Raw genomic sequence first — 14459 nt, 5'->3', positions numbered from 1 at the left:
AAACACTCAGTAATCAATACAATCTTAAAGTGCCATACACTAACAAAAGGAAAAAAGAAATCTAGTACTGGGTGTTTCTTTTCCTAAAGATATTAAAAACATACTGGGGAAACCTCCCAACTAAATTATGGATCAAAGAAGTCAAAGTGAGAAATAATACAGTAGTATCAAACAAAAAAATATAACAAGAGATGATAAACTTTGGAAGATTCAAAAAAGTTGTATTTAAGAGAAAATTACAGTACTAGATGTGGTAAGTGAAAAGTAATCTTAATTTAGTTTCTAAACTCACATCTCATAAGAAAGTAAAAAGAATAAATTAAATCAAAAGAAATGGTAACAGAAACAAACTAGTGAAAAAAAGTCTAGCTCATTGAAAAATAAATAAAACTGTACCTAGAATGATTTTTTTTTAAATGTTACCAGTATTAGGAATAAAGGGCATGTATCCCTAAATACCTTAAAGAAATAAAAATAACAGAGAACGTTCACACCTCTAAGTCCAACAACATGGAGAAAAAGGACAAATTCCTCAGAAGAAACTATCGAACTCATTCAGTAAAAAAGATCTCCTAATGGTTTTTATCCATAAAAGAAATGGAAGTCAGATAAAATCTTCCAACAACAAAAACCGCAGACCAATATAGTTTCCCTGACATATCCATCATTTAATAAAGAAAAATTCCCAGATCTACCTAATACACCAAAATTGGAGGAAACACTTTCCAACTCATTTTATTAGGCAAATTATCAAAGAAATTAAGAGAAAAAAATTATAAAGTTACTGTTCATAAACCAAACAAAAAAGAACATTTTACTATAAGCATTACGAGATACTGCTATTATAACAATATTCTAAAATTACAAAGTCACCTGCTTTGCACAGTTTCTCATTCTTGGGAGCATATAAATTTCTTCAAGTTCCTTCTGTCTTTCTTCCTCTTCTAATCGTCTTCTTTGATCTTCTGGAATGATTTCCTCCCAGTTCTTTGAATTTCTCTCAGGTTCCAATTCAATGTCATCTTCATCCATATTTGAAAAGTTGGCAACCTGATAAATTTCAGAATTTTAACAGAGTAAGTATAGCAGACAATATTTAACCCTATTTAATCATCTATTTAGTCACACATTTATTCTTTTAATCAGCCTCCGCTGTAACTGGAGCTGTCAACCCAGCTAATTTTCCCCAATGAAGTAAAAGAGTCATTAACGCCAAGTGTTCGAGGTCAGCCTCAAGACCATTCCTCATCACTATTTCAACAACCAAACAAAAACCTAAATATCTCAAGACAATGACTATAAATTTAACTATCACTGCCAATTACATAGTTGTTTCTAGAGCAAAGTAGATAAAGCCAACGGATTTCTCTGATTCCTCCTTCCTGCAATGATTCTCTGTGCTGTTACAGAGCATTATTAGTAATTAATAACAGAACTCAAGGCAGACAACAAACTAGTAGCAGACAAAATAACAAGAATATAGTAATGTGTTGTAGTAAGATGCTGTACGACCTTCTGAAGGAATTCCTAGACTAGTCTATGAACTACTACTGAGTGCCAAAGAATGTTCCTCCCCTTTCATAAAAACAGAACATGAAGAATAGCTGACAGATTCCTCCGTAAATAATTAGGTTTCTAGACCTTGGCTTCCTTCCCATTTTTAAAGGAATGGATAGAAACTAACCCGTGAAGATAATACATTTAAAGTTCTAAGAAGATACTCAGCCAATACTCAAAGCTAGTATATAAAAACTTAAACATAACTGAATGAAGACAAGAAAACTTCATAAAGTTCAAGGCAAACATACACTCTATAAGTACTTTTAAATAAAAATAAATTAAAAAATAGGCAGCTTTAATAGGCAGATAGTCATATAAGAATACCAATTCACTGGCATATAAATAATCCACATTTACTCTAAGTTGTGGGGTTTTTTTCTTTAATGCCTCTCCCCAACAAGCAGTTAATCAAGGCAAATGGTGCAATGGACTACAGGAAAAACAATCTGCTAGTTCATGACCCAAGTGACAAGTTTCCAAATCTTTATTTCATTTTGTTTTCTGTTTTATTTCCCCACCCCCAGTCCATCCACTATCCTCCAGAGCACTGAGTGATTTTAAGTCCCTGATAGTCACCATTACAATTAGTACCGATTGAATGAACAATTGCTAATTGATACCTAAGAACCACACAGATGGCTAAGGTACAGAGGAACTTGTTTCTTGTCTTTTTTGGTTTTGAGCTTGAGCCAAGAAACCTGCTTTTAAAAATAATATTAATAATAATATTTAAAAAAACTGAACACTGCTCAACTTCCCCCTGAAATCAGGTGATTTATGTTGTGTCAGCCCTCAGCAAGTCAGGGACATTTACAAGTGGTATAACAGGTACTTACTCTGACTGACTTTCTGGAGTGTTCTTATTTTTGATAATTTTTAAATTAATTTTTGTTGAAATCTATCCAAAAAAATTCAAGTTATGAAGGAGGAAGAGTGAAGGACACTCGGGAATCTGAGTTGTAGTAATAGAAAGATCTGATCAAAATAAATTGTATAAATGAATAAAACTTCCAAGAAATAAAAACTACTATCTAAAAAAAAAATCAGCTGAGAGTCTTCAGTCATGGAGATCTGAATTAATTTTATTCGTTCATATATTATCCTATATATGTGGGAACACGTTATATGTCGAGCATAATTCTGGCTGTGAACTCAGACCCACCTCACAAGGAACTTTGATGGAGAAAGCAAGGCCTACCTTGAACTGGGAAAGGAGCTCATCCCCGACAGTCAGGGGGCCTGGCTCATTTTCATGCGTTTCAGCTCTCTTCAAGATTTCATCTATGTCCATTTCCTGTATTAAAGGGAGATTTTTATCATCAATGTACTTGAGCCTTTCCCGTATCTAACAGACAACACACATCCGGTGTAACTGTTACTAACCTGGGGCTCTTGCTCTTCTCCTTCAGGCTCCTTAAAAAGCTCCTCAGCACCAAACTTTAAAATTGCTGATAACTCCTCTTTATTAAAAGGGGTAGAACTGAAAACAGGAAAAAACATAAACTCAATCTTAACAGAAACATTTCAAAGTATATTCAGGAAGTCATGTGGATAAAGTTTTAATTTCCTTGTTTTAAACTAAGAAACTTGAGACATAGAAATTAAGAGAATTCCTCTAGGTGATCAGTGTGTAATAGTAAAGCCAGGTATTTGTATGTATGCTTCCAACACAAATCAGTCTAACGTGTTAAAACCATAAAATTAACCACACTAAATACAGGACACTATGACCCACTCACAGTGATACAGTCAGAAGACATGGATTGAGGGAGACCCGAGAGGGCATTTTCTGTGGTGTAGTACCGACCTTGAAGGAGCAGAACCTGTGTGCAGCACTGTCTTCCCGGTGGTGTCCATTCTTTGAATCACAAGATGATCTAAAACCATTTTCTTTTTGGCCCTTTCAAGAATATCTTCTTCAACTGATCCCTTTGTTACTAAACGATATATATTCACCTATAAAGGCAAGCACGAAAAGCAAGCTGCATGAAAGAGGATCTTTGCTGACCCAAGGGCCCAAATGGCAGTACATAGATCGGTTCACCCTCTGTTAACTTTTAAATTCTCATATGTAAAACTAAATTTCTAAATTCTGTAATAATGTGCCACGTCTAAAGCGAAAGTTCTGCCATTTATAAAACTATTTGAGGGGCGAGAGATGGCTCAACAGTTAAGAGCACTGGCTGCTGGCTGGCTGCTTTTCCAGAGGATCTGAGTTCAATTCCCAGCAACCACATGGCAGCTCACAACTGCCTATAACTCCAGTTTCAAGGGATCCTACACTTTCACACAGAAATACATGCAGGCAAAAATGACTGCTCATTCAACAAAATAAATTATTAAAAAAACACAACTATTTGAATTTATCCTTCTTTCCTACATTTTCCCCTTAGCTCTGCTTTATTGCCCTGAGAGCACACTTTAGAAACAGTTTTTAAAACAAACCATGTACACAATGAGAACTGGATCTGGTGCCACTTGACTCATAATAATCCCAAACAATGTGCTTCTACATAAAACATTAGAGGGAAAAATGAGGCCATGTGGTACTGATGAGTGGTCTGGCTGGTAGAGGAGCAGTGCAGCGATGGCCAGGTCACACCTCCTTCCAGCCACACTGCCACAGGTAAGTCAGGGTGCTTCCCATCACTTAACTCACACACAAGCATCCTCACGTGACTTGACCTCCCGATCTGCTGTTGTCTCATCACACTCCACCCCCAGCTATAAACTGGTTGCTGTGTTCTTGAAGGTGCTATGTGTCCTTTGTGCTAGAATTCTGCTTTCGAGGGTCCTCTGGAAGAGCAGCCAGTGTCCTTACCCATCGAGCCATTGTTCTACCCCCATCACTCTAAATTGGAGGGATTTATTTTTAAATTATGATTTACCTAGTGAAAAAAACTGCAAAACTCTGCCCTTATACAGTTTCTCTGATTACGTTTTATTACATATGAGTGCATTTTATGGCACTACATAGACGACAAAGTTCTCCCTAAAAGAAGCTCCACTATAAACAAACTAACCAGACTGACAAGGGCTGATGCTTGGAGAAACTGTTCCTGGCCAAAGAATCAGGACCACCTTGTTCCATTCAAACAAAGCAGATGGCTGTACAGATCGTCAGCTGGTCCGGTGATCATATGTAGCGAGCCTTGTACCCACTACTTGAACCATCAAAGGTTAATAAGCAAGCCAACAAATGGTGTTTTTATATTGAACAGGTAACATTCATTCTAGCTACAATCTAAACAGAGCCTGACACAAAGTTCCCTCAGTTCTGCCAGATTCTGGGTTCCCTGATGCTCATCAAATCTGCACGACTAGGTCTCAGTTGTCTTCCCACTGTCTTAGTTAAATCAATATGCTTTTAAAAAGAAAAAAAAAATACTCAAAGCAGTCAAATAAATTAAAATACCTGCTTCTTCTGCCCAATTCGATGAGCTCTTGCTTGAGCCTGAAGATCATTTTGCGGATTCCAATCAGAATCAAATATAACAACAGTGTCAGCAGAGGCTAGGTTAATGCCTAAACCCCCAGCTCTTGTAGAAAGCAAAAAGCAGAAATCCTACAAGGAATTTTAAATATACAAAATTTTAGATCTAACCTGTTACCAATATCAGTATATTACTCAAAGTAATTTTACAACTGATTTCTGAATTGAAAGTGTTTTACATTAATGACACTATTAAATTGAAAAGACAACATTAAAAATTAACACTGGTTTGTAGCTTAAGTGATAGACCTTGGGTTCACTCTCCAACAATGTAAACAACAGTAACAATAATAGTAACTAATGTGTAAATCTTTATGAGGATCAACCAACAAGATTCCATCATGAACCCATGCTAATGATAGAAGACTAATTTATACTGAAGTAAATTAACTAAAATACCAGTGACAGATCAGATTTCACATATAATACAAACTTAAAAGTTAGTTAAGGCAGACCAGCATCAACTCTTTTTAAAAACAGAAGACACACAATGACTAAAACAAATGTATAAGTTAAAGAGCTCTCATACCTCTGATCCCTCAGCATTGAAATGATCTAGAGCTTGTTTCCTCAGCTCTCCTTTTATTGATCCATCTAATCTCTAGGATAAAAAAAATTAAAATAATTCACAAACAACTAAAATCACTAAGTCCAGTGTGGTTACTAGACAGCAACATTAGAACCACCTGAGAACAGAAATGGTTGGTTACAGAACCCAACCCGGATCTTCTGAACCAGAAACCCCAGAATGACAGAGCTCAGCAAACACCAGCTGGCTAATTCTAATGAATGTTCAACTCTGAAGGCACAGTGGAATCCGGTCAGGCAGCCTCCAGGAGTGGTTTCTTCAACTCAGGCAAGTGATTCAGTTTCCCCCCTTTACCTGTTTCTTTGGTAGTAAAGTAGAGCCAATGAGAAAACAGCACAGCAGCCATTATAATGTGTACTAAACATTAGCTACTATTGAGTGTGGGATGTGACATCATAGCAGAGAGCATTTGCCTAATTGCATGTGAGGCTTCTGGTTCAATCGCTGGCATGGGGAAGGGAGCTGTTACATACGTACTCATCGGCTGTATGTACACTGTACTAACTTGTTACTCCAATCCATCCATTTTCTTTTCTGTTTCTGCAACACTGAAGATTAAACCTAGAGCCTCACATTTGAGGCAAACACTGTATCATGAGCTACATGCTATTTATGCCCATGTATATGCCAGCATATACATTTTTACCAGTTGTGAACACTTAATAATTAATAATTATTTTTAGTACTAATTCTCCATTGATAAGTTATAAAAAGGAAGTTTTTTAACAAGAAAAACTTAACATAAAAAAGTTAGTCATAACATAATCATTGTTACATTGTTTGACTATTATAATTTCAATACTGTCAGAAAAAATTGCTCTAAAGACTGGTACAAGTGTAAATTATTATTCAGAGATAATGACTGCTTAAGAAATGGAGAGTTGGGGGTGGAGAATTAGCTCAGTGGTAGAGCAGGTCCTGGGTTCAGTCCTCAGATGTCAGGAGAAGGGAGGGTGGAAATTCTAAAGCAATTCTGATTAAAAGCAAGATGAAGAACCAAGTATCTATGACACTTCTGCAAACCAGTAACAAAACCAACAATAAAAACTTAAGACACTAAGGTAACAATAAAGACAAAAATGTGGGAAGATATAAAATATATACAAAAATGTTTGAGGTTTCTCGGAGTGTGGTTCTGTGTAGTATGCTTTTCTAGTATGCACAAGACACTGACACAAAAAGCAAACACACTTTGTTTTGGGGGGGAGGTGTATTTTTGGTTGCTTGATAAACTTTTTATTTTGGGCTTAACCTGTAAGACAAAAATCAAACTGAAACCTAGGCTCAGTTGAGTTTCAAGTTTCAAATAGAGTAGAGGTAAAACAGGTTTAGCTTTTTTGTTTGCTTGTTTTTGAGACAGGTCTGTGAATCCCTGACTGGCCTTAAACTCAGACATCCAACTGCCTCTGCCTCGCCAGTGTTGGAATTAAAGGTGTGCAATAATATGCCAAGCAAAACAGGTCCTTTCAAAACAGATTTTCAACCCTATCTTAGTTTAGATTTATTAAAGCCCTACCTCCTTCCATTCCTGAACTCTTAAGAGTCTCTGTAATAAAGATTAGTGAGCGTCTCACATCTCATGCTGACAGCTTACTGTCTGCTTCCTTAAACCTGCTACATCTTCTACCACAGGCTGCTGATCACTCAGATTCTGCTTTCCCACCTCTCGGCCATGAACCCTACACAACCCCCCTTCCTGTTCCCAGACCTCAATACTTTCTTGATGCTAGACTAACTTTCTTGAAAAGAAATAGATAGTGTATGTTAAAGTTATAAGATTATTTTTATTTTTTGTTATATGTTGTTCTATGTGTCCCTAAAGACCAGAAGATGTTAAAAGAGTGGGGGCTAAAGTGTCAAGAATCACCAGGCATGTGTGCTAGCGACCAACTCTGGTCCTTCAAGAGCAGCAAGTGCTCTGAACTGCTGAGCACTCTCTAGGTCCCAGCACTGATTTTTAAAGAAACCTGAGACTACTTGAGCCTCTCAGGATCTTGTTCAAGGTCAGCAAGAGCAAGGCCTTGTTATCTAAAACAGTAGAAATTAGAGTGGAGATGTAGCTAGTCTGTAGAATATTTAACTGGCATGCACAAGGCCCCGGGTTCATTCCACAGCAGCACATAAAACAAGCATGACTGCACATGCCCAATACTTGAGGGAGATACAAGCAATGTAATCTATGACTACACAGTGAGTTATACAAGGATTATGAGAATGTTACTAATGTTTTATATTGTAAATATAGCTCTAGCCCTACAGCTTTTCATTTTATTTTTGACTGTTTGTGCATATGCACACATGCATACAAATTCCCTCAGAGGACAGAAAAGAATATGGGATCCCATGTAGTGATGTGTAGTGATGAAGCAAGCAGGCCTGCTTTTCGTCTTGCCTGGCTCCCGCACGGCTAGCTTTACACCTGAAATAATTACACGGAAACTGTATTCTTTTAAACACTGCCTGGCCCATTATCTCTAGCCTCTTTGTGGTTAACCCTCACATCTTGACTAACCCATATCTAATAATCTGCATGCCACCACGAGGTCGTGGCTTACCAGGAAAGATCCTAACCTGCCTCCTTCTCGGGTCGGAGAATCATGACGACTGCCTCACTTCCCTTCTTCCCAGCATTCTGTTCTGTCTACCCTGCCTATCTAAGCTGCTGTCCTATCAAAAGCCAAGGCAGTTTCTTTATTAACCAATGAAAGTAACACATAGACAGATGATCCTCCTACATCAATCCCACAAGGCTGGAGATATAGCCTGTTGTGAACCATTCAAAAGGAGCAACAAGAACCCAACTCAGGTCCTCTGAAATAGCAGGAGGTGCCCTCATTTGCTTCTGTTTTCTATCTCTCCAGCCCCAAGAAAAACATTTTATGGAACTGATTCTCAGTAGTTCTGAGAAAGGTGGTCCAAACCTCTCAAATGAAGAGGTCTAAGCCTGAAAAAAGAATCATGTTTCTTTTCCATTAAAAGAAAGATTAGTAAAACCTAGACTGGTCATGTATCACTTATTTTGGCATGGCTTAAATAAGCAGAAAGATATTTAGCTGAGGGGAGCAATCTAGGAATGAGAGGCGGTCTGGGCAGAGGACTGGAGCTTTCAGATGAATCTGTGCCTTTCCCACTTGATACAAAACTGCTGTTTGATTACAAATGGCGGTACTGCTTTTTGCCCTTAAATTATTATGAATTTTTTATGTATTAATATCACTGTCTTTCATAACACATAGCAGGTGCAGCATTTCTACTTCTAAACTGCAAGTGTACCATACCATAATGTAAGCTTCAATAGCACAGAGACTGTGCATAGTAGACTCATTATAATTCTGCCCACATTAAATACACACTGCTCATTAGCTGTGTCTACTGAAGGTCTCCCATGTGCCTGGTACTACTCAATGGGGGACACAACAATCTGACTTAGATACAGATGTTTGCAAAGCAAGTCTGGGAACCTGAGTCCAAACCTGGAGCCCACATGAGTGTGGAAGAACTGGCTTCACAAAATTGTCCTCTGACCTCCATGAGAGCACCCATGAGCACACAAACAATAGATGAAAAAGAAATGAACCACTAGGTGTAAAGTACTGAGAATACAACCTGACTCTAATATGAAAGCACTCCTCTGTGTAGGCTCCAATCCCTCTGAATGAATGCTAGTATGAATCTTAAGTAGACAGACAGGAGGCCCACCTACTTTGGTATGATCTCTTCTATCAGCAAACCATAGATCAGGCTAATCACAGATACACAGGTCATGGGAACCTGCTCTCCTTCCTCTGATGTCATCTTAATTCACAAAGCTTCCCCTTCAGACCTCTCTTAGCCTAGAAATACTGTCTTAGTCCAGCTTTTTAACAATATATAACATAGAAGACAGAATTAAAATTAAAATTAGTGAAAAATTGAAACTCTTAGAGAGAAAACAATGACAAATATAATTCTCTAAGTAGATATACTTAAGAAAAATATAATTTATATGCAAAATAATCTCAAAAGTAATTCTACAAAATAAGCTAAAGAACATGATGAAACTTAAAGATAATGAAATGCTTACTTGAAAGGGGAATTGACGATACTTCAAATATTCTGCAAGTATATCTAACATCCGCACCATCTGAGAAAAAATGAGCACTCGGTTGCCTCTTTCTCTTAGGCGAATTAACAGCTTGTCTAGAAGAATTAATTTTCCGCTACTACGGATTAAGTGCTAAAGAAACAATAAATTAAAACTATTACAACATGTGATAAAAATAAATAGCACAATGTTCCACTTAATATTGCAGTTGCTCCAATTATTTCCAACTGAGATTTTAAGTTTTTCACACTGCTGCAGAGAAACTTCCTAGGACTTTCTGGCTTTCCTCCACTGTGCAGTCCAGGCCGCCCCTGCCATGCGGCACTCACTCGGCTCTGTTCTCAGCAGGAAAAGGTTGCTGCATGGGTCTATTTGCTGCCACTTACACTATTTCTCCAAGTCTTAGCCAAAACAAACATACATTTAAAAAACAGCAACTAAACAAATAATACTTTAAAGATCAAGCAAACATGTTCTTTTTAATTATAAGCTCCTCACCCTTCAATGAGCTAGTGTGAATTACAAATGTCTTCTGAGCTACCTTCCAACAGTAGCGGGTGGGTAGGATCTATGGAGGTCAAGCCCTCCTTTAGATGAGCTCCATCATAATCAAGGACACACTAATGGATTTGTGTCTGATAAATTACTACAACCCACTGGCTTGGAACACTATACTTACAAATTCATAAATATAAAAATAACCAAGATAATTATTTAAATGAAACATTAGCCAAAGAGAACTTCTAATATATTAAATCACTGTGCATTTTAAACTAAAACTGAAATATATATTCTTAGAATTCTGCTTTATCAAAAGTAATAATTAAAAGTTCTTACTTGTAAGGCCTCCTGTTTATTATAGAATTCATTATTATCTGGCGGTTTAATGAGGTAGCAATGGTTACAGCATTTCTTTAGCTCCATCATAATGTTCAAAAAGCCTGAGGTACTGCCCTTGGAACCTTTGCTGAGGGCTTTGTAATTCCTAGTTAAAATCCATCTTCAAAAACAAAAGTCACACAAACAATGATCAGCAGACATGATCACCAAGACAAATTCTGAAAGCTTAAAATACAACACTAGTACCAGATCACAATTTCATCATTCTGAAGCTCATGCATGATTAGACACAGGATGGACTGAACTTTAAAAAACAAAAACATAAAAGCTTTACAAAGTATAATAAATACATTAATGCTTTTCTCGAGTTTTGTGGAGCAGCGGTCCACTTATCAACCTTCTTACAATTTCATTCCATCTGACAAGTTTTCAGAACTACATCTTTTCCATACAGCCTCTCAAGAATACCTGGCTTTAGTCATACTGCCCTCTCTAAACAGTAGTTATGTAGAGAAAAAAAACACTTCACAAACTGCATACAATGCTCTCCAAAGCCTACTCTAGCTACCTATTATTAATAACTTCCTTTCTTGCAAAGGAAAGGAAGTTTCTTAGCTTATAGAGACTTAAAGCCCCCACCAAATATTCTTTATTTATTATCTTTTCTATTGGTTACTCAGCATTTGCCTTTCCATGTACAGTGCCTGATTCTGTAGAGGCCTTAAAGACTCAACACTTATTTTACTGTATTTACAAATTCTCCAGTGTTTCTGGAGAAGATACTATAAAACTTTTTAGAGAAATTAGTGGCAATCTTTCAGGTAGGGTCAAGGCTAATTTGGGCATTAGTTAGGACTGACTGCACCACCACATCAACACCCCAGCAGGAAGTGCATACACAATTTACAACCATATTTTATTACCATAGTAACAAGAAAAGTACCCAGAAGATCCATAAGTTATAATCAGTACTGAGAGAATTATAGCGGTTGTATCTTTTTCCTTTTAACTTTTTCAAATTCTTTTCATTTTTAAATTTTCCAAACACAACCACAAACAATACTTAAGAAGAATATTACCCTTTTCCACTATGAAATATTCCCTCCATAAATAAAAACCCAAATCTAAACAAGCAGAAAATAAATCTACAGGAAATAAAGGGAATATTTTTAAACATTCCAGAAATATACACTATGATAAATCCACACTGTGCAAACCTTACTCAGAAAACTGTTCTCCTTACCAAAGTAATTTTAAGGGGGTGAAGGGAGACCTACAAATGGAGCACTAATAGCCACAGAAAGTTTGAGGTAACACATACTGACATCAAAAACATAAAATTTTAAAGTGGACTATTAATAGTATTTTAAAGAATCATTAGATACAGGAAATATGACTAAAACACTACCTCTAGCATATGTAAAAAAATAAGGAACTAGAGATATAGAAAAACCCAAGTGCTAATAAACTCAAACTCAAACTAAGTCACAGGTTCGGGGAGTACTTTTCGATGAAGGTTATGCCCAATAGCCCAGGCTTGCCTGGGACTAAGTACCAGGAAGAACTTGCAATTTCAATCTTGCGCTGATAACCTCCCAAGTCTGCTAACTGTGCACCACAACACCTTCACTTTAACTGTTTAAGATTCCAAATAGTTGTAATACATCCTTGTTCAAGTAAATATTTCTTTTTTAAAAAATATTTATTTATTATGTACACAATATTCTTTCTGCGTGTATGCCTGCAGGCCAGAAGAGGGCACCAGACCTCACTACAAATGTTTGTGAGCCACCATGTGGTTGCTGGGAATTGAACTCAGGACCTTTGGAAGAGCAGGCAATGCTCTTAACCGCTGAGCCATCTCTCCAGCCCCCACAAGTAAATACTTCAATAGATGTTAAGACATATTTTTGTTTTTATTCTTTGAAAAGTCACTAAATAAATTTGACAAAAAATTTACACAAAATAAGACTTGTTCATGTTTTTCAAAAAAAAAATGGTTTAAAATTTTGTCTCGTTTCTTTAACTCTGTCAATTACCACAATTACTAGAACACATTAGGCTATTGAAAGCTAAAAGTATGAAACCTAGGAGAGCACACATGATGTGTTAAAATGTGGCCCAGAGGCTAGAGAGATGGCTCAGTGGTTAAGAGCACTTGCTACCCTTGCAGAGGTCCTGAGCTCAGCTCTCAGCCCCACACAGAAGTTCACAAGTACCTGTAACTCAATCCAATAGATCCTATGCAGTATTCTGGCCTCTGTAGGCACCAGGCATGTGCAAAACTCATACACAAACCTTTTAAGACAATGATTTAATCTTGGATCCATCATTAAAGCTACCTGCTAAGTAGCCTCAGAATATACTTATTCTAAAGCTGAAGGAACCTTGGATATGAGGAAGTGGGTGCCACAAGGACCACGGCAGTTAGTTCTGAATGAAGGGTCTGGGTCTGGATTCAGCTTACTTGTAATATTGTTTCTGTAAAGCACTCATTTCCATCCTTAAAATTTGCTCAACCTTGGCAGGAAGAGATTTTTCCACATCTTTCTTAACTCTGCGTAACAGAAATGGCTCAAGCTCCTTGTGGAGGCTTGCATAACCATATTCTCTGCCTTTACCATGTTCTTCTTCAAAATCTTCCCATGAAGAAAACCTAAAAAATTTAAAGAGTTATTGAAATTAACAAAATTGTATGTTAGAGAAAAAATTAATCACCTCTGAAAGTCTCCCACCCAAAATGTTCTTCCTATATATACATTCACATATAAAAATATTTATGTGTGAGTATACATGTATGTATATATATATATGCATATATGCATATGAGTATGTATGATCCAACCAAAGATACAGAATGCATCCAAGGCTAGAGGAGAACTGGGGTCCATTCCCAGACTCCACAAGGCAGCTCATTCAAGTTCTATAACTGTGCTTGCCGAGAAATCAACACCCTCTTCTGGCCTCCTCAGGCACTGCATGCACATGGTGCACATATATACAGTAAAACTCATGCACATAAAACAAAATTTTAATATATATACAGCAATTTATGTCTAAGAATTTAAAAACTCAAATTACAAATTCAAAAATTATTCCACCCCATCTTTTTCAGCTTTAATTATGTGATCCAATGTCATTTAAATCACTAACTTGATTCCCTAAATTATTTCCCGACTGAATCTAATTATATAAAACTATGTATATCCCAGAGGTTGTCTTACTTTTCTGGCATAATGAAATGTAGCAATGACCAGAGCTCTTTCAGGGAGTTTTGTAGAGGAGTTCCAGTGATAAGCAGACGATGATTAGATTTAAAATCAATTAAAGTTTTATACAGAAGGGAATCATCATTTTTTAATCGATGTGCTTCATCAACACCTATAAATGCCCAATTTAGACCACCAAGGAATGCCTTAAAATGAACAAAAGAATAGTTAATAAATTAGAGAAATAAGAATACAAATTTAACCTTTTCATCTGATTTGAATTCAGCATGCTAAACAAGGCAAATCAAAATTAGAAACTAAACCAGGCTGTGGTGCCATACTGTACACCTTTAATCCAAGAACATGGGAGGCAGAGGCAGGAGGGTCTCTGAGTTAGAGGCCATCCTGGTCTACATCCAGGACAGACAGGGCTATTACAAAGAAAAACCCTGTTTCAAAAAAATCAAAAATAAGTAAATGAATAAATAAAATTAGAAACTATCACTTTAAAATAAAAAATATTTTGATCTTAGCACTCGACAGGCAGATTTCTGAGTTCAAGGCAGCCTGGTCTACAGAGTGACTTCCAAGACAGATAGGGCTAAACAGAAAATTCCTGCCTTAAAGAACCCAAACAAACAAATAAAAATAAGTAAGTAGGTGGTCAAGGCTTAACTGTAATCC

At 36.8% G+C, this 14459-nt stretch overlaps 1 protein-coding gene across 3 annotated transcripts in view; it reads right to left on the bottom strand.

Annotated features, from left to right (window-relative positions):
* Chd1 (chromodomain helicase DNA binding protein 1) overlaps positions 1-14459 on the bottom strand; it is a 70126-nt gene that overhangs the window by 24924 nt on the left and 30743 nt on the right. For all 3 annotated transcript variants that reach the window (XM_085686868.2, XM_085686857.2, XM_048421731.3), the window contains exons 14-23: positions 13791-13981; positions 13034-13222; positions 10564-10726; positions 9706-9858; positions 5583-5654; positions 4976-5125; positions 3368-3516; positions 2944-3040; positions 2759-2854; positions 874-1050 (exon numbers count right to left, since the gene is read on the bottom strand). In XM_085686868.2, the coding sequence (XP_085542994.1) occupies positions 874-1050; positions 2759-2854; positions 2944-3040; positions 3368-3516; positions 4976-5125; positions 5583-5654; positions 9706-9858; positions 10564-10726; positions 13034-13222; positions 13791-13981 (1437 nt within the window). The remainder of the gene's footprint in view (positions 1-873; positions 1051-2758; positions 2855-2943; positions 3041-3367; positions 3517-4975; positions 5126-5582; positions 5655-9705; positions 9859-10563; positions 10727-13033; positions 13223-13790; positions 13982-14459) is intronic.

The sequence above is a fragment of the Myodes glareolus genome, chromosome 1, assembly GCF_982192425.1.
Source record: "Myodes glareolus chromosome 1, mMyoGla1.1, whole genome shotgun sequence".
Taxonomy (NCBI): domain Eukaryota; kingdom Metazoa; phylum Chordata; class Mammalia; order Rodentia; family Cricetidae; genus Myodes; species Myodes glareolus.
The sequence above is the reverse complement of the archived record's forward strand: the minus strand, read 5'-3'. Positions and strand labels throughout refer to the sequence as shown.